At 35.0% G+C, this 21,618-nt stretch overlaps 2 protein-coding genes across 7 annotated transcripts in view; one reads left to right on the top strand and one right to left on the bottom strand.

Moving 5' to 3' along the window:
• Positions 1 to 21,618, bottom strand: part of LOC111503661 (G protein-activated inward rectifier potassium channel 3) — a 67,296-nt gene that overhangs the window by 12,704 nt on the left and 32,974 nt on the right. The window contains exon 1 of one of the 6 annotated variants that reach the window (XM_074178831.1): positions 9,693 to 9,955. The exons of 3 other annotated variants lie outside the window; for them this stretch is intronic. In XM_074178831.1, coding sequence (XP_074034932.1) covers positions 9,693 to 9,820 — 128 coding nt within the window. In that variant the 5' untranslated portion in view covers positions 9,821 to 9,955. 2 more of the 6 variants (XM_074178833.1, XM_074178832.1) reach the window with 2 other exon arrangements.
• Positions 16,623 to 17,786, top strand: LOC141483876 (uncharacterized). Its single transcript, XM_074178835.1, has 2 exons — positions 16,623 to 16,862; positions 16,926 to 17,786. Exons 1-2 carry the CDS (start codon positions 16,711 to 16,713, stop codon positions 17,635 to 17,637), a joined length of 864 nt encoding a protein of 287 aa, XP_074034936.1. The 5' UTR covers positions 16,623 to 16,710; the 3' UTR covers positions 17,638 to 17,786.

Here is a 21,618-nt window from a genome sequence, read left to right as displayed (position 1 = left end):
TGATTGGCGAAGGTTCTGCCGCTAAAGAAAATATCGAAGTGTTTGAAACAATGGAGATCTGTTGGCGAGAGGTCTGGTGAGTAGGGTGAGTGAGGCAAAACTTCGACGCTCAATTCGTTTAGTTTTCGGACGGGCGTTGTGAAACGTGTGGCCGGATGTCGTCGTGACATCCAGTTCTTCCGCCATGTAACGTAACGTTTTTGATGGGTCAGTCTCCACCAGGATCCCCAAATCCTCGTCCTGGATTACTGTAGGTCGACCACTTCGAGGCTAAAATCTCCGGAACGAAATTTCGCAAAGCAACGTCGAACGGTGCGTTCATTAAAACACTATACTATAACAATTTTCAATTGAAGGTGATTCATTAGCAACGTCGCACTTGAAGTGACCAACGGATAATCCTCTTACCAACTCTGCAGAGGCGTACCAAAATAATATTTTCATTTATTGAAACACATAGGTAATTACGTAAAAATTGTTATAGTAGGTGGCGCTACCTGGTGTCAATGGTACAACTGTTTACATTTTCTTATTATGCCTAATACAGTACTTCAAAAAAACAGAGAAATTGTTCCTTTTATTCAAAAAGTGAACTACAAAGCAAATAAATAATTATCTATGTTTTGCTTATGAAGTTTCAGAATCCATTGACTTGTCCGAAGAGGAGTCCCCAGTCACACTTAAATCTATTATTATTTGGTCGGAAACAGTGTCTACCATCCCGTCCAATCCCCAGATTTTCTCTTCTTCCTTGATCACATGGGCTACAGCATTAGCCCAATCTTCTTACCGTATCCGTTCCATTGCGAGTTCTAATAAACGTTGGACATCAGAAATTTTATATGTCATGTTTTCACGAGCTACGTAACCCTTAATTTGAGCCCAGATTAATTCTATCGGATTTAATTCGCAATGGTAAGGAGGAAGTCTCAAAATGGTGATGCCTTCAGCACGAGCTGAAGGCATCACATGCTGGCGATATCTGTCATGATGCTGTTTAATGACACTCATAAGCTCAGCTTTAATCATGTCCTCGGAAAATGGTATTCCTTTTTGTCCTAACCAACTCTGCATGTCTGCTTTTCTGGTGGTTATACTTGGCAGTTGTTCTACCAATCGGCTGTGATAAGAAGCGTTATCCATTACTATTACCGAATTTGGCTCGACTCGTGAAAGAAGGGATTCAAACCATCCTACAAAGCGTTGGGCGTCCATGTCTTCGTGATAATCCCCCGTTTTTTGGGATAAAAAAATTAGTGCACTATCGTTTAAAAGGCCACTCTCGCTACCTATATGGGCGACAATTAGTCGTTGCCCTTAACCCGTTGGTCCGCGTAACCCTGTTGATAAACCGTCCACAAATGCTTGACGATAACTAGTTACAGTAGTATCTTGCCAGATCTTAGATACTGTGTGACCAGCATTCACCCACGTTTCGTCCAGATAATAAATTTTTTGATGAGCAGAACGCATTTCTCTAATAGAGCGAAGATATTTCCGTCGCCATGAGACTATATCTTCTCTTCCTATTAAGACAGATTTACGGGATCGTTTGGCATATATACATTTTAAATCTTCTTTTATTATTTTCCTCAACTTCTCTTTGCTCATTTTTGGAATGAGATCATTACCTTTGTCCTAATGGATTCGAGGGTTGGCGCTTATAGCGTACAAAATTTTTCTGGTACTCGTCTAATTGATTTTTTTTTCTACTACGACAATGTACTTTTGGAGCTTGCACAATCCCAGTCACCTTTTTTTCACGTACAATGCGTTCAATTGTCGACACGGATATTCTCGTTAAAAATGAACACTGGGCTTCAGCTTCCACAGTACGGAGTTGTATTGTTGTTGTTGTATTGACATAAACTTCCGCTTTCTTTGTACATTACTTGGACCTGCTACGGCATCCACCTTGATACTATAAAAATAATAAAATTCAATGATATTATTCATCTATTTGTCAGTTGTTTACTTACCTCAAAAACTATTTTAAAGTTGATGTATTTTGAATAACACTTTATTGTGAGATTTTCACTAGAACAGATTAACAAATTCGCAACACGTGTTTCGCTGCACAGTAGCTTTTTCAAGCGTGTTCACTAACATACTGAATTCTACATACATTGTGATTATTATATACTTTTTGAAACATTACTATCTACCTAAAAATTAATAATATTCTATTAACTAATTAATGACAGTTATACCTGAGTTTAACGAGCATTTATACCTCAATTTAATGACTAGGTCAACTACTTATCTCACAATTAAGTGTGAATGTGATGAAAATCTATGATAATGTATTTTGACAAACAAGTATCGGCCAACTCTATCATATACTTTAAAGTTAATAAATATAACAGTCTATTTGATGAATATAATAAAATATATTTAATAAATACAAAACAAAGTCACCTTCACAAGAAACAGAACACACTACGCCTATGCAGATGAGGACGCTTGATAATGAAGAAACCGAATGACTAGTTATGGCATTTTAAGGACGCAAATATAATAGACCTGAGAAGTGTTGATCAGTTTACCAATGTTTCAAAGTATTTAACGAACTGGTTCACCTATATGTCAAAACTGACAACTTTTTATATTTATACTTATATTTGTGATTTTATCTAATGTGTTTTTAATTTCATATATTAAGTAGTTTATTTTGATATGCAAATCCCCTTTATATATAATTCATTCTCATATTTTGATATTTATTATGTATTCATTTTTTTTTTCATCTGGATCTCCCTTCCACCACATACAAGCAAATTCTGATGTTTCTGTGGTTTCAACAATGTTTATTCAACTGTATGTATTACTTTAGTTATTTTTTTTGTGATTTGAATTTGAATAAACATTATAATTATTCGCTCGTACATCCTATCAATATGCAAAAGATATCTTGTTACAAGGGGCAAATTTTATGGAATCATCTTACTTTTCAATAATTTACAATGGCGATGCATAGACAATAAAAATGACCCCGGTAAGAATTTAGTTCTAACATTTAACATTGTTGCCGTTAGCTCTCAGTTCAATTTGTATATGAGTTATCTTCAATTGAAAATTGTTATAGTATATCATTGCCAAATGCCTGGTTAATTTTTGGTCTGTTTGGCAGCGCTTTGGTTGAATTTGAACTCCTAGAGAAAAATAATCCTAAAATCGCCTAACGACATCATATAATAAAAAGCTGAAAAGAGACAAAAAACAAAAATTTGGCAAAAAATGAACAACATTAATTGTATAGAGTACAAAATTCTCTATCGATTGGTATACACACTCAGATGTACAGTGAGTTTCAAAAAATTTGCAGCATATGGGAAATTTTTTTATTATCCATCTGTAATGAAATTATATTTTTGATAAAAATTGGTGCATTGTGGGAAACATAGATTTGAGTGGTCATTTTCGACATTATCAAAAAAGTTTATTCAGAAAAGTTGTTTAAATTTGAAAACAAAAGTCAGATTTGAAATCACATCCACCTACGTAACAAAACAGAAAAAAACAATTTTTTATGGTTCTAGTCTCAAGAAGAAGAATATGTTTATTAAAATAGATAATCCGAATACACAATATTATATAAAACATATTACTAACATAGGAATTGAAAATAATTATATATATAAAAAAAACTTAAAATGTAGATATAGTTCAAAATTGAAAAAAAAAAATTAGTTTGAAAAATAACGATATAGGTATGCTATTAAAAATTACAATATTGGTGCAGCTTCAATACAATGATAAAAAGCAGAAAACAACATTCAAATACTATATTTATTAATATTATCTTACCAAGTATTATTCTATCTAGCATCATAGATGGATTTCAATAATTAAAAAAAAAATACTTAGTGATGGACTAGATTTAATTTCATTTGGTAATTTATTGTATGCATCAAAACCTTTGAAAAATAAAGAATTCATCGCACTTCTCCTATTTATTCTGCATAAATGCAAATTAGTATGATTTCTTGTGACATATTTGTGCACTTCTGAATTTAAACTAACAAATTCTGAAAAATATGAGGGTGATAAGTTATTAAGAATTTTATATATAAATGTCATAGTTGAGTAATACAACCGGACAGAAACTGGTAGCCACCGCAAAGTTTATAACATAATTTCGATTTCAGTGAATCTATTCACTCTTAGAACAATTCGCATACCGCGATTTTGAAGTTTTTTTTGTAGATGATATGTTTGATTTAGATTAAACAAGAAAATAATAGGAGCACAGTAATCAAAATGTGGTTGGATAATCGCATTGTACACAATAATTTTAGACTGACTGGAAAAATTACCAGAAATTCTTGCAAAGAAATATAGTTTTTTAGATATTTTTTTACATACATAATCGAGATGACTGTCAAAAAGTAATAAATTATCTAACTGGAATCCAAGATATTTGATACATGACATAATTTCGATGTTTTCATTATTTATTTGTAGATTTATTTCATTTAAATCAACGTTGTTCCATTTATATTTTGTTGTAATAATCATTCCTTTAGTTTTCATTTTATTCAGTTTTAATTTATTTGCCATGAGGTACTCATTTACATCCTTCAATGCGGCATTCATCATCAATAGCTTTATTTATCTAAGCTTGTATCGTATCATGTCGATAGTGTATCTTCTGCAAATAAATTTATAAAATCAACATTTATAAACAAGTTTATGTCATTCAAGTATAAGATAAAAAGCAGAGGTCCTAAGACGTTACTCTGAGGCACACCTATATGTATATCCAATTCATGTGAGATATTATCTTGAACTCTGACTCTTTGCTTTCTATGGGATAAATAGTCAGAAAACCATTGATAAACATCACCATCAATGCCATGAGCTCTTAATTTTATTAGAAGAATATTAAGATCAATTTTTTCATAAGCCCTCTTCAGATCATTTATTGTTATCAACTTCGTTTTTGAATTTAGATAAAGTGAGTTGTGATGCAGATTCACATAAAGAGAACTAGTATCTCATAACACCTTAGGCGCCTCCCTCATATTACCATAATGATATTTTAATCCGAAATTTAGTCCAATATATCATTCGAACTAGTATATCAATGTTTTGTTGAAAATTATTTAAGTTTTTACTAGTATTTTGGTGCAAAATTGATATTTCACTCTGTATGTATGTCCATAATAACTATCAAGAAATAATTGACCAAAACAATTAATGGTAAACAATTAAGTAATACAAATCTGTAAGTAGCACTAGTACTCTTGTCAGTTAGTATGAGGATAGAACTATAAAAAATCTTTTTTTTTTGTTTTGTTACGTAGGTGGCTGTGATTTAAAACCTGAATATTATTTTCAAATTCGAACAACTTTTCTAAATGTCGAAAATAAGGGTAGTTTACTCTTGATCGAAATTTCTCAAACTCAAATCCAAGTTTCCCGCAATGCTCAAATTTTATCAGGAATAAAGTTTTTCTGACAAATGGATAATAAAAAAGATTCCCATATAGTGCAAACTTTTTGAAAGACACTGTATATACTGCTACACTTCACATGCAGAAACTACAAAAACGCATGACATTAAAATGAATGAAACTTTTGAAACTACTCAATACTTTGAAAATATATTCTGGCGGAGTTAAACGTGATAAATTGGCAAAATTACCGTCGCACATCTCTCACAAGTTTTGCAATCCAGGTTGTTTTTTCAGACGGAGTCATGCTGTGTATTTTCACAAAATGTCAGAAACATGTAGCACTAACACTCCACTTCTATTACTTCTATAAATTTCATCAATGCCTGATGCCGGATGTCAGTTTATGGCATGTTGCAAAAAAGTAAACAGGCGAAAACTAAATATGTGTACTTTATTACCAGTACTGAGAGATTTTGTACCCCCTGTTATTCTTTACTCTAACTAGTGGTTATTAATTTTCTTTTTGTTCGACAATTTATAAGATTTTGTGTTATCAGTCTCATTACCTATATTAACGCGTTAATTTTATAAAATGACTTGCTTCGCAGCGGATATGTTCTGCTAACCGTGCAGGCTAATTTTTTTCTGCCATTGTGTCATATCAGCAAATCCATGAAAGATAATTCCATTCTCACTTGAAGGGCGTGCTTTAAAAAATATATGGACTGGAGTTTCTGTATATAGAAATTTCTGAATCTGTTCATTCGAGAGTATTTGGGAACATTTTCCATTTCAGACCCCTCTTTTCTGTATGAAAAAAAAGTTGATAGCGCATTCTTTGCGGCGAGTGATTGGCTTTTTTTTCGATCTGAAACTACTTAAAATAGATTCCTATTCATAGAAATTTCTTCTGACTTTGATATCTTGCTCCGTTCAAAATTTAAAAGGAGGGGACTATTCACGCCCGCATGGCTAATGAACAAAATAACTGTTATTGGAATAACGAAACCGTTTCTGAGTCAGATGTTAATAATGTAAATAAAGATGTAAGTGTGATAGATTGGGATGATTCGGAACAAAGTGGAATCTAAACTTATAGTGATATAGTCCAGTCAACTTTGTAAGTTTACCTCGGAATTTGAGATACCCAGCTATTAATTCGTATAAACTTGTATTTTGATATCTTGAAAGTTGTCTTGAAACCTACATATGGTAGGGTGTACGTGAATATTGAAATCTGAGGTCAAAGGTCACAAAATTGCTTTTTTGCACATTTTCTGCAAATATTTCGTTCTTTATTGGTTTTCCGCATTATCGATAGTGAAGAGGATTATATTCCCTACAACTTTTGCTTCAAATATTTTTTATATCGGTCAACCGGTAGTCTCGATCAGAAACACGTCTTATACAGTTCATTAATTATTGTAAATACAAATTTATTGACAATTTTCAATCCTCATTAACTATTACACTATATTTGATAATTATTTTACTCACGTATCAATTTAGTTAATAACACTTACCTGCCCGTGTAGTTATAACATTTTTGAGGAAAATATTCAAATCATATTCCATTTCTGATGTAATTTATATTGATAATTCCCTAAATGAATTAATGAAAAAATAAATTCCTAATTGAAATTTTTATTGAAAAATATTCCATATATTCACTATTGTGAAAATATAAAAGAATTAATAAAGCTTACAAGAACTTATAATTTTAATTATCTTCTTCTCCGTCGTCGTACTCTGACCTCTGTAGTGCTCTTCTGTATCGTCTTCAACGATTTTATTCTCCAGATCTTCCATGATATCGGGGTCAATGACATCACTCTGATATGGTGTATCGGGACAATATTACCCATTATACCGGCGACAAGCTTAAAACTACTGCAAAGCCGATTTCCTGCATTCACACCGCAACTACTCTTGTAGTTGCAGAATATTGTGTTGAGCAATTTCTCTGAAGCAGGGGCTAAAATTGTAGTGATAGGTTTCAGGAATTTGTTACGCATTATCCATCGCCATTCCTGGAGTTCCAAATCATGCCCTAATCAAGTTTGAATTCAATAATTCACACGATTGAAATATTGGTGAAATGCCACACTTATTATTGGAATATTTGATAACGAGACAGTTTGTTTATTTAGTTTTGTAAACTTGACGCATTGTGCATAACGAGAAGGTGATTGATACTGTCTACATATTTTAGAGCATTATAGACTATCAATCTTTGAACCTGACAGTTTTACTCTTGAAATACTGGTGCAAGTTGATCCAAATTCTGCAGTTTCTTGAATGTATTTTTCTCTTTTTTCAAAAAGGAATTGAGAATATGATCAAAATGTAATTATACTTTGCCCCTTGATAATTTTCTGATTTAGGGAATCGGTTATAAGTGTTATTGAATAGATTGATATTAAATTAATGAAAAAACATATTAAATACAATGTAATAGTTAATAAGAAATGAAAATTATTATCAATCATGTATTTATCAATATTTAATGAACTTTATATGGCGTGTTTTTGACCGGGACTACCGGTTGAACTTAAATGATGTTCTAACCAAACGCTCAATTAATTTTGTTTTGAAAAAAAAGTTGTAGGGAATCTTATAATCTGAAATATTGATAATATATTATACAAAAAGCGAAAAACCCATAGAAAACAAGAAATTTGCAAAAAATATGCAAAAAATCGATTTTTGTGACCTATAACCTTAGATTTTAATAGTCGCATACACCCTATCATATGTAGGTTTTGAGACAACTTTCAGGATGTCGAAATACAAGTTTATACGAGTTTATGGCTGGGTATCTGAGATTCTGAAATACTTAGGTACCTAATTTTGACTAAAATGACTGGACTAATACTGTTAAAATACGCGTAGTAAATTGAGTAAACCTGACAGACCTGGGTATCGAAACAAAATTATCAATTGCATGGTTAGGTTACAAATTCTTTTTAGAGGGGAAAAATGTGATATATCTTCGACGGTTCTACACAAATACTTTTTAGAGGGGAAAAAGTGATATATCTTCAACGGTTCTATGTGAAAAGTCCATGATTTTTTTATGTAGGCATGGTGACTATCAAGCAGATATAGATGAGTATGTATTTGACAAACAAAATAAGCAGTTGGTAGATTTGATTCGTGTTTTATAACATGGTGAAATGTATGTTGTACAGTCAATTGCTGTACAGTCAATTTTGTCTACCTTCAAACTGATATCGATGAACTTAAAAGAAAAAAAACTTCGTGACGAGCGTAAAAGTTACACGTACAGAAAGGCCGGTACCTACTCGTTTCAAGCACAATTTTCATCAATCATAACTATTATGATAGTATTGTTTTAGTAAACTTTCTCTCCTCTCTGAGGATCTTTTTGTAGATTTTAAATATTTGAAACAGTTTTTGAGATACTTGTAAAAAACAACCTGCTTTTTTTCATTCAATTGTTCACAACTTTTGCGATTTTCAGCAGCCCTTTCTTTAGTAATTCAAATTCATCAATTTATCAAGTTTCTATTCAGAACCGAATATAAACTTGATAACTTATGGTATTGTAGTTTAGGTTTTCAAAAAAATCACACTTTTGAACCAGACTATCAGTGCTTGCACATTCCCCTATAAACAAATTTTTTACATGCATTTTTGTCATGATTTGTGCTGTAAGATTAATTTTTCTACATCAACATTTTACAGCCACATTCATTATCTCATAAATAATTCGCCCTATCAGTAGGTAGGTACGATTAAAATGTAAAGTAATGTTGAAATTTTATTTGTGTTTTGATTTTGTCAGACTCTCATTCTTCAATCTATTAAGTCTGGCGCCTCAGATTTATTTTTAAGATTATTCAAGTTTGCTGTAAATTCCGATGAACTTATCTGAGACCTCTACTTGAGAAGAATGGCATTAGTTGTTTTTCTATAGAGCGTATTATAAAAAGATTGAAAAAAAAAAGTGCATGCATAGTACAGTGTTCATTTGGCAGAAGCAATAATGGTTCACTCATTTGAATATTGGTTGATGAATGTTTTTTTAATCTTTAAATTATGTTAAAATTTCAGAAAATCTCATTTAATAATTTGACCTACTTTCAGTCACTTTTGCTAGTGAATTTAAGGGGTTTTGTGCTCACCTTTCGTGACGACTTGAGTTGGCTCCATTTTATCATTTTGTTTTATTAGGAAATGTGCCCTTAAAATTCGCAAAAAGTAACAATTCACTTCACAATCCACAGTAACACAAAGTCATAATTTCACTACATTTTTAGGTATATTTACCTGCTTGTTTGACTAGGTGGAGTCGGTGAGTATTCGTATTTATAACTTTCAGAATCGTTCATAACCAATTTCAAATTTGTTGGTCGCTTTTTTATGAAACCGTTCATCTCGCACCCATTCGAATCCATCGTTACTTCAATTCGGGATAATTATTGTAAAGCACTATTAATACCCCACGATCATCCGAGAATGATCAATTATTTATCACATCATTTTAAAATTGGCATTATTTCACACCTAGAGAATAACATTGATAATGACTGTTTGTCTTGTAAATTAGCAAGAGAACGAGAAATTCTAATTCCTTCGAAATACAGTGTTTTAAGTAAATGTTTCAATGTCGTAATTTTCTTATCTGACATCCAAGAGACATGACCAAATATGCTTGCCATTTTTTTACTGGGAAATATTTACTCAGTACAAACTAATAACTCACGATAGGAAGTCATTTTGGGAGAAACCTACTAAATAAGTTAAAATCGGATATTCTGCGTAGGTAATTCTGATATTTACTACTTCTAAGGTGGTAAATCTTATTAATCGCATTATAATCATGATGATAATTATATTTCGTTTACGTCTGGGTTCTACCACCTCAACAACAAGAAAAGAGAGGTGTTAATAATTAGGGATCTTGTGACAAAACTGAAGAACGTATGTACGTGTTAATGAAATGAATTGACATGACATGTGAGTGACAGATTTGGGTAATCAAAAAACACTTCATTGTAAGATTTTCACTCACTAGTAAATACACGCCTGAAGAAGCCATTGTATGGCAAAACACGTGCTTAGTTTTCGTAAAACTGTTTTGTGAAAATCTCGCAGACTCCATCAAATATAAAAAAAATAGATTTTGGTGAAGTAGTTGTTTACAGCTGATTCTCGGCCTCCCCCCACCACTATGACGTATTAATTGCTTTTTTTATTGGTTGTTGTTTGGTGAAGTTTTTTTGTTGTGCAGTGAAGTCAAGGCGTTGTGACCTTGAAGTGTCTGGTGCATGGATCGTTCAGATTTTTTTTTCATATGAGATTTTGTGTGTTTATGTGTGTGTGTGTAGGAGAATGCACGGTACAGGGTTTCATCATGTGCTTGTTTGTCTATGTACAAACATACGTCTGCATACTTCGAAGATCCTCCAAGTAATAAATGCTCCATCGGTGTTAGGGCACCAAGTTAGTAGTGGAGTGACGTCACAGCAATAACCGTTCAACGGCTAGAGAGCGACATGTTCACTCCACGACGTGTGGCAGAGTAATGCGTATTCATCGGTCTGCCCTCACCTCTCCTGAAGCGATGAAGGTTCGCTCTAGCCCCGCTATCGATGGTGACACAACGGCAGCCGAGGACTGTTTGCCTAGCGTCTACCCTCTCCGAGACCGCAACGACCACTGCTTGCTCGTATATCGACATCTGTTATCGCATTCAGTTGGGAGGTAATCTTGGCGCATGTAGTTGAGAAGTGGGGTTGGCTATGACGTCTTGACGGGTCCTATCAGAGTGTATTTAAGAAGCGTACGAGTGTTGGCTATGTCAGTTTACATCAAGTGAGTTAGTGAGAACTATTATATAAAATGTATTCCTGTGACTGTGGTAAATCTTTCACTCGTAGTGATAATCTTCGTCGGCATCAGCTCCAGAGTTGCCAAGGAGGGCCTGCAGTGAAACGGGTGAGAGTGGATAATGCAACACCTATGTATACGTGCAATTGTTGTAATGTGACAATTCCTATGAGCCAAGTGAATTCTCACCGAAGAACCATGAGTCATAAAAATAATGCATGTGTTCAATTGTCTGACGGTGTTCAAATTATAACGAATGCATTCAATTGCCGCATTGCTACATACAGGGTGGAGAGTTCGATTGTAACCAGTGACTACATTTCATTTTTCAATAAGATTAGGCAGAAGGTCATTGAATTACTGGAATCAGCCATCAGGATCCATAAAAGCATCAAGGTGAATATGGAAGTTTTTGGGAATTATATTCTTCAGACTGATGATTCGAGGGACACGAAGTCATTTAATTCCCAAAATAAAATAGTGGACCAATCTTCAGATTTGAATGCTGTTTTTGATGGATTCCGTGATGTAATTGTGGCACAAACGACTGAGTTCCAGGATCGTGACTCAGGTATTTATTTTTTAAAAATTTCAATAAGATTGAATAGTAATATTTTTTTTTTTTTTATAATTCAGGTTGGACTTGTGAAAAAATATTGTTTCTCGAGGTCAACATTAATAAATACAGTCCACTGGAAGGACGTTCATATGTGAAGCTGCCTCAATGTATTCAATGGAAGAAAGCTGTTGTGAATGTTCGTAATGAAGATCAATATTGTTTTGCTTGGGCTATAACATCAGCATTATATCCTGCAGATAGTCGAGTGTCCGAACTTACGTCATATCCACATTTTTCCACTGTTTTAGATGTCACAGGTATGGATTTTCCGGTTAAAGTTAATAATAAGAGTATCGAAATATTCGAAGATAGGAATGATATTTCAATTAATGTTTACGGTTTAGAGAGTACATTTGAGAAGGGTAAAATGAAGTATGAAGTGATTGGTCCATTGCGATACTCACAGAGAAGACTCCGGAGACATGTCAATTTGTTGTTTATAACTGATGACTCCGGTAATGGTCACTATTGTTGGATCAAAGATCTTTCAAGATTAGTTTCTAATCAACTATCAGCTCATAGACAGAAAAAATATTTTTGTGACGGATGTTTGATATATTTTTCTGATGAGAGATTGCTTTTACGTCATAATATGTATGATTGTAATCACATTAGTACCACAACACCAACTACTAATTTAAAGATCAATAAATATGGTAGAATGGTTGCGGAAAATAAACTAATGTTTGAAAACTTTGAGAGGCAAATGAGGGTGCCATTTGTAGTGTATGCTGATTTTGAATCAGTGCTTAAACCGATTCATGTGAATGAGCCAAATCCTGGAAGTTCATACACGATTAAAACATTCAAACATGCCCCATATTCATTTGCTTATTTGATAAAGTGTTCATATAATGATGATTTGACAAAATTTGTTACATATAGGGGTGTAGATGCAGCTCAGAAATTTGTGAGTAGCATTGAAGATGATTTGAAAGAGATACATGAAAATCATCTCAGAAACCCTAAACCAATGGATACACAAACTGTCGAAGAAGAAGAACAGTTTGTTGCAGCCAGAACTTGTGGTATATGTAATAAAGCATTTACTGATGGTGACGTCAAAGTAAGAGATCATTGTCATGTCACAGGAAAGAAAAGATCACATGCCGCTCACTCGAAATGTAATTTAAATTTCAAAATACCAAACTTCATACCTATCATTTTTCATAATTTAAGTGGTTATGATTGTCATTTATTCATAAAAGAATTGTATAGGAATAAAGAGAAAGTTGATGTTATCCCGCAAACTAAAGAGAAATATATATCTTTCACGAAGCATCTCTTTACACACAGCTATACCGATAAAGATGGTGTGGTTAGGAAGAATTATCTCAAAATGAGATTTATCGATAGTTATAAATTTATGACTAATTCGTTGGAGAAGTTGGGTGCAAACTTGACCTCCGATCAATGTTTGGAGATGCACAAACATTTCCCACAAATTGAGAAATTCAATTTGATGAGACAGAAAGGTGTATTTCCATATAGTTTTGTTGATGACATTGACAAATTGAATTATCCATTACTTCCGACAAAAAATCAGTTTTATGACACACTCAATTGTGAACATATATCGGAAACTGATTATGATAGGGCTAGAAAAGTTTGGAATTTATTCGAGTGTCAGAATTTGGGGGAATACTCTGATTTGTATTTGAAGTCGGATGTATTGCTACTATGTGATATTTTTGAAAACTTCCGCACCACAAGTTTAGAGATATATAACTTAGATCCGGCACAATATTACACTGCACCTGGATTATCATGGGATGCCATGTTGAAGTTCACTAATGTTGAATTGGAATTACTAACTGACATTGATATGATTCACTTTTTTCAAAAAGGTATACGAGGTGGAATTAGTCAATGTAGCGAGAGGAAACATATAGCAAATAATAGATTTTTACCCAATTATAATCCCAACGAACCTTCCACATTCATTACATATTTAGATGCAACAAATCTATACGGTCACAGTATGTCACAACCTCTACCAACAAGTGAATTTACATGGTTGACACCAAATGAAATTCTTAATCTCGATGTGATGGATGTGAGTACTGATAGTCCGTATGGGTATGTATTTGAAGTGGACATTCATTATCCACAAGAGTTGCATGATAAACATTCTGACCTTCCATTTTTAGTCGAAAAAATAATACCACCTCGTACACAATCGAAAATTCCCAAATTAATTCCAAATTTGAATGATAAAAGAAAATATATTGTTCATTATAGGAATCTACAGCAAGCTGTCAAAAATGGATTGATTGTAATGAATACACATAGAGTATTGAAATTCAAACAATCATGCTGGATGAAACCCTATATAGATCTTAATACTGAAATGCGTAATAGGTCTAACAACAAATCTGTTAAAGATTTCTATAAACTAATGAATAATGCGGTGTATGGAAAGACAATGGAGAATGTAGATAATCGAATTGATGTTAGACTCGTTACACATTGGGAAAATATAAAGAAAAATATAGGTGCCAGCACTCTCATAGCCAAACCAAATTTCAAAAATTGTTCAATTTTCACTGATAATTTCGTTGCCATTCAATTGGGTAGAGTGAAGGTTCATTACGATAAACCATTATATTTGGGATTTTCCATATTAGAATTATCTAAAACAGTCATGTATGACTTTTTCTATGGATGCATCAAACAACACTTTGATGAAAATGTCTCTTTACTTTACACAGATACCGACTCGCTCATTCTTAAAGTAAACACAGAAAATTTTTATGAATTCATAAAAACTAACATAAGTAGATTTGATACATCCAATTACAGTATAGTTAACCAATTCAATATTCCAGTAACAAGTTCAGTCTTGGGTAACTTCAAAGATGAATTTCCAAATGATCCAATCATGAGTTTTTATGGTACAGGTGCTAAAGCATATTATGTGAAATCTGTTGATGGTGAATTTAAGAAAGCCAAAGGGGTTAAACGATCTGTAATAAAGAATGAATTGACATGCGAAGATTATCAAAAAATCGTCGAACAAGGTGGTATGATATTCAGAAAGATGAATTCATTTAGAAGCGTGTTACATGATATGTATACTGAATTAAAAAATAAAGTTGCATTATCATATCACGATGATAAACGATTTATCATTCCGAATACTACCCACACTCTTCCTTGGGGTCATAATGATATTGAATTTTATGAAAACGATCCAAATGAGAACATTCGTTGGATAAGTAATATTATTCAACAATCACAATCTCAGGAGACTCCATTGGATCAATTGATTAATTTATTATCTGCCGAGATCAATGATTGAAATATCATTCAATATCTTCAAAACCGGAAAATTCAATATTGATATTTATGTAGCCATTTATAATTAATAATATATGATAGAAGTAATGTGATATTAATGTATTATGTATGTATGTATATGTATTACTGTAATGAATATAAAATGATTAAAATTTTATTTGTATTATTTCTATTTCCCTAATCAATTACTGCAATATATAGTATAATGTAAATGACAGAAATATCAGTTTGAAGAGAATCATCGTAGAGTGCACAATGTCTAAAACAATCGATAAGTTTGGTAGAAAAAGAAAATGGGGTGGTAATGTCATTCGAGGTCCTCCTGGGAATGGTTTTAAATTAACAAAAGATGGTCATTATGACATGCAAAGGAAAATATTGAAAAATACAAGTGAACCAATTGACAAGAGTGATTGTGTAACTGTATCATATCTTGAGGGGGAAATTAATGGAGCAAAGGAAGTTATACTTCTAGCCCTACAAGCTGCAATACAATCCACAATAGGCAATATTGCTCGGGACGCCCGGCAAGCATTTAACGATAAAATTGCAGAGGCTCGGATAACTTTCACTCGTAAATTTGACAAACTTACAAGTGATGTAGACATAAAAATGTCTGACATAACAGCGTCTACAAATAAAAAATTTGATGCTATGTCAAACATAACAGGGACTACAATGAAAAAGTATGATGTACTGGAACAGAGAGTTGAAGTATTGGAGAAAAACCATAAAGAAGTTTTGGAGAGAAACTATAAAGTCAGGCCATCATCATCAGGTGGACTGGGATATCCAGGACTGAACATTAATCCAAATCATAGAATAATACAACCAAAACCAAAACCAACTGATGATGTATTAATGGAACCAACATGGTGAATGTATTCCCTCGTTAGGTTAGGTTAATAGCTACGTTAGGTTAGCTGCATACTTACGTTAGGTTAGGTGTTAGGTTAGTATTCCCTCGTTAGGTTAGGTTAATAGTTACTGTAGGTTAGGTTAGGTTAGGTTAGGTTAGGTTAGGTTAGGTTAGGTGTTCGGTTGCATAGCGGTAGGTTAGCGTACTAGGTTAGGTTACGTTAATACATACGATAGGTTAGGTGTTCGGTTGCATAGCGGTAGGTTAGCGTACTAGGTTAGGTTACGTTAATACATACGATAGGTTAGGTGTTCGGTTGCATAGCGGTAGGTTAGCGTACTAGGTTAGGTTACGTTAATACGTTAATACGTTAGGTTAGGTGTTCGGTTGCATATTATGTTACGAACGCGCGCGCGAAGAGGGCGTAGATGTCTCTCCAGATGTCCCGCCTACCTGGGGCCGGAGGCCCCACCCACCTGGGCGGAGCCCAGGCAGTGGGCGGGGCCCGTTAGGGCCACGCCCCCCCCCCCCCCCCCCCCCCGTCGCCACCAACTTTTCGGATACCCCGCCCCTTTCCGAAGCCCCGCCCCCTTTCCGAAGCCCCGCCCCTCCCCTCCCCGAAGCCCCGCCCCCCGACTCCCAACATTTGCGCATGTACACCCCTACCCTCATCGCGCATGTGCGCTCCCACCATTTTCCCACCGCTCACGCATCGAAGTCGATACCCTCCGGAGAGCACTCCACAACATTCAGTTCGAGAAGTCATCTCATCGAGAGCAGTCCACTCCACAACAAGGCAGTACGTTCCAACGACCAACTTGATATTTGAGTAAGTAAATTAGGAATGTTATTTTTTATATCAACTAACTTTGTATTATTTCTTCTTTTTCAGAATGGCAACCAATACACAGGAGGTGAATAATGCTGTGGCGTCTATTCTGCCGGTGTCCGCTGACCAGGAGGAGGCAGCATCTTCGAGAGCGGTGACGGTTGACCAGCCAACCACTTCGCGTTCGCGAGTTAGGTGCAGATCTTCTAGCCCTGACTTATTCGAGGAGGAGGAGGAAGTCAGGGCTGTGAAGAAGGTTTGCCAACGACCTGCAGCAAAGGTTGGTCCTATTTCAAAGTACCGAGCTACTTGCAATAGGACTAATCCTTATGCAGGTAGTTTTTCGACCTCTCGTAAGAGGGCCTCCACACCAGCAGCAGCACCAGCAGCAGTGGAAATTCCGAGGAGTCCTTCTCCGGAGTTGGTGATATTGTCGCCGTTGGTGACGCGACTACCACCGCTGCCAGCGACACCGGCGGATCCTGAGGTGTTGGTGCCACAGCCTATCGGAGAGGTTAGTGAAAAGATGAGTGTTTTTCTGCAGAGATGCAAGAAAGCAGAACGAGCTGCCCGATCTAGCGAGGCCGCGTTGGTTACCATGAAGCGACAAATGGCTGAAATGGATAACCGACGGAGGGAAATCCAAAAGGAAATGGCCGAAATAGATCGGAATTATGCATCTCTGCAGGAAAGGTGTAAAGCAGAGACCTCTTCGATAAAGCTGTACAAAAAAATAGTGACAGTTATGGACACTCTTTTTGTAGATGAAGTGTAAATGTAAGATTAGTTTTAGGTTAGTTAGGAGTATTTAATTATGGTAGTTTTAAGTTTATATTTGTTAAGTTTATATTGAATAAAGGAAAAGGAAGTGAAATAAAGGGTGTACACTGTTTTTTGGTTTGGTACACATTGAACAATGCGATGGTTGGAGCATTTTTCTTCACTTCCTCTTATTATTATTATTATTTTTTTTATTTCAATTCCAAGTTCTTCTAGACAAATACCTCACATCAATTTTTGTGTTCTCTAATCACTTGTAAATAATTTCATGTGAAGAAAATTTAAAAAATAAAAAATAGACATGTTTCATAGTGAAATCGACAAGTATATTTCATTTGTATTTTATCCATTCAAGTATCTCTTTCATTGAATATGTCTTATGTCACTTTGCAATTTACCCCTACTCATTGAATATGTCTTATGTCACACTACAATTTACCCCTACTCAATGTTCCACTCCTCTCCCACTCCCTCTCGAAAGTATAAAAGTAGAAATCATCTGATGAAACATTCAGTTGATCAGCTAGCATCGAGATGGAACCCGATTCAACCTCCGAACCCTATAGCTGCCCGGATCAGGGGTACAACTTCAATTACTGGGATAACAGCCAGGTACAGGTTGTCTCTTCCACCACGGAACCCCACAGTCCGCCATACGAATACCGGGATCACGACATCAGGATGCAAGTTCAGCATGTCACTGGCAGTGACGAAGGACACTTGGATGACTCGGAATATCCAGATCCTGACGGATGGTGGGACCCTGCTTATGATGACATTGTCCCAATGAGTAGCGACGACGACGATGATGACGACGACGACTCTGGTGATGATGCTGATGACGAGCTTGACGTTAGACGTCCTCCACCATCCCCTATCCTCATCGAGGATAGTCCTCCGCCATCCCCAATCCTAATCGATGATGATGTCCTCAATTCCGATGATGACATATAATCATCTACTCGTCCATCATTTCCTTTCCTTTCCTTCCACGGAGTACACACTTTTTGGTTGGTGTACACGAGGCACTGCGAGGCTGGGGCAGTGTCTTCCTCCCTTCCTCTCCCTCTTATTAGTTTTTTTTCCATAATAATCACTAGAATTTCTCCTAATAATCGCTCAGAGTTTCATTCTTGATGTTTTCGAATCTCAAACACTGTTCTACATTTCACCCCCTCCATTTCATTTCTTCCAATATAAATATAGCAACAATCCCAGTTCTATATCATTCTTCCACAATGTCGAGTACAGGACCCATCCAAGTACATGAAATAGATTCAACGTCTGATCATTTGAGTACAACCTTCGCTCAATTTCTGCAGCGAATCTATGATCTTCCTGATGATTTCGCAGAACGAGTGGAACAAGGTATTCAGGACGACATAGATGCTGTTGACGATAATAATGCGGATGATGTGATTAGTATATCATCTGATTCAGCTGATTATGACGACGACGACATCATGAGTATATCATCTGATTCAGATGACTACTATGAGGATGATATCATTAGTATATCATCTGATTCAGATGACGATACCATAATTATTGTTTCTGATGATGAGGAGCGTTAGTCCATATCATTGCATGGATTAATAAAAAAATAACAGCCCTTTTCAGGGCTACAATTAAAGACTGAAACAATAAAAAAAATGCTCTTTTCAGAGCTACCATTATACTTTCAAACAGAAACAGATTCATACCATTGTTAACATTATGTTAACATTATAATCTCAAACGAAATATATGTATGTGAAAGTATTCATCATTATATGCATATGAATGATTGACAAATGCCAACTTCAACTTTCATTTAAAGTAGTACTCATCATATGCATAGATATTCAATGACTATCAAATTCCAAATTTCGACTTTTCAGTCAAAGTAGTAATTTATTTGTCATATAATGTATAGATATTCAAAGACTAACAAATTTCCAACTTAGACTTTTATTAGTCAAAGTATTCATTTGTCACATAATCTATGAATACTAATACAACTAACTACTGTTTGTGTGAATAATGTAGCCCTGAAAAGGGCTGTTGTTTTTTTTTTGACCAGTAGGTCCACGGTTATTGTGCCACAGGTTGGACATTATTACATATAATACATGTAGATACTCGGGTGAAGTTTGTTAGTGGCCTCTCGCAAGCTTCACACCAATTCTGTCCCATTTCCATAATTGAGACAGTGTTGTGGGTGTTGACATGGGCATACCACCCTCCATTATTGTTTCTATGCGAATAAAACCGAAAGCAGCACCAACATAGTTTTTTGTTCTCTCCATCTATTGTGCTGATCAATACGTATGCATCCAATGCACAATACAAATCCAAGGGATCTTCCAGTGTCTCACTGACATTGAGTGTTCGCATACCGATCCTCATAGCACCATCACCTTCAGTTGTGTCAGCTTCTATCCCTTCATCATCTCCTTCTTCATCCATGACCCTCTCAAACTCCATCACGTCATCATCTTCGTCGCTTTGGTTGGCCTCGTTTTCAACTTCGTCTATCTCATCTTCATCGACTCCAACATCTTCTGCTTCAACTATTACTTCCTCTAGCGGAACATTGACATCCTCATCATCTGATTAGTCTATCCAATTGTTTTCATCAACAGCAGCTATTCTATTTAATGCAGCATTTATTTTTGCAGAATTCATCTTGTTGTTGTTTGCTCACAGTTGTAGAGAGTGAATGAATGAACTCTAGGTTTGCAAGTCAACTTATATAGGAGGTGATGCGACTCCCACTTGACTCGTTTAGAGTGGAATAGTAGGAGAAGTTATCCCACTATACTTCCACATGATGTTGATTTGTATAAATAGAGATCGTAGGTATAGGAGAGAGCATTCAGAGTTTCTGTAAGTCATCTCTTAATATTTCTAATCGAATTAGTAAAATGCCGTTTCCAAAAGAGTGGAATGAAAAACCAAAAGTGTGTGTCTACCCAATGATGATTGCAGGGGCTATTGTGTGCTACTTTTGTCAAATAAGTAGACCTAAGGATTCAATCAATCCATGTACTGGTATGTGTAGTGATTGCGTGTTGCGGATTCAACTATCGCCTCCTTCTCATCCACCGAAGCGAACAAAATCGGATTATCGTCAACAACAGTTACAGTGTCTGAAGTGTTCCGAACCTATAATATTTAACAATATAGGTATCTGTAGAAATATTTGTGGTACCTGTGCTGCCGTTCCAACTCCACTGCAACGTTGTTTGCGTTGTGATACATATTCCATGAATTGTTGGAATCATGTATGCAATGCATGTAGAAGTACTTGGGATCTGTGTGAGAAGGTTGGTCAACTCTACCCCAATAGGAGAATCCATTTTTTTCAATGTTGGTGTTTGACGCACGAGCAACAACTATTGAGGAATAGAGTCAAAGAACGTTCCACATCCACAGAGACATATTAACATTTTTCATTTTTTATTATCGTTATTGTCCTCTATTATTAATAAATATATATATTTTGAATTTATTTGTATTATTTTCTAACATTTAAAAATACATGCATGCAACACAAAGTTTTCCTCTTAAATGACAAAGATTGTTACATGCGTGAATAGTTTAGTGAGAGAGCGCATGTGCCAGTTGATGAAAGAGCGCATGCGCTAGTTTATTTTCTTCTATAAATGGTGAGGTCTCAGTAACATCATCACCTTTCCTATCCACATTCTATTGCTATCACATATCATTCCTCAGACCTTAATAATCATGAGCTCTATGCCGCTATTGATTGCTGAAGATGGTTCACCACTTGTTGATATCGATCAGACTGATTTTGAAAATATTCCAGTATTACATTTATCGAGTCAAGATTCGATAAATGATTTTGATATTAACGACTTCGTTAACTTTGCAGATGTGCCAGAACCAAATGAGCAAATTATTATTGAAAATCCGATCGTTTCGCAATTATCATCACTCAAACACTCTTCATCTACCCTTCCTCTTGGTGTTG

Source organism: Leptinotarsa decemlineata, unplaced genomic scaffold (assembly GCF_025532065.1).
Source record: "Leptinotarsa decemlineata unplaced genomic scaffold, Ldec_3_MD MMD2_tig00004307_RagTag_RagTag, whole genome shotgun sequence".
Taxonomy (NCBI): Eukaryota; Metazoa; Arthropoda; class Insecta; order Coleoptera; family Chrysomelidae; genus Leptinotarsa; species Leptinotarsa decemlineata.
Note: the sequence above shows the minus strand (reverse complement) of the source record. Positions and strands in the feature narration are given on the sequence as shown.

Excerpts from the sequence above, each read along its gene's own strand:
- LOC141483876 (XM_074178835.1), top strand. The coding sequence starts at position 16,711 with ATGTGCGCTCCCACCATTTTCCCACCGCTCACGCATCGAAGTCGATAC. Across the intron at positions 16,863-16,925 it reads ACGACCAACTTGATATTTGA|AATGGCAACCAATACACAGG; the intron begins GTAAGTAAATTA and ends CTTCTTTTTCAG.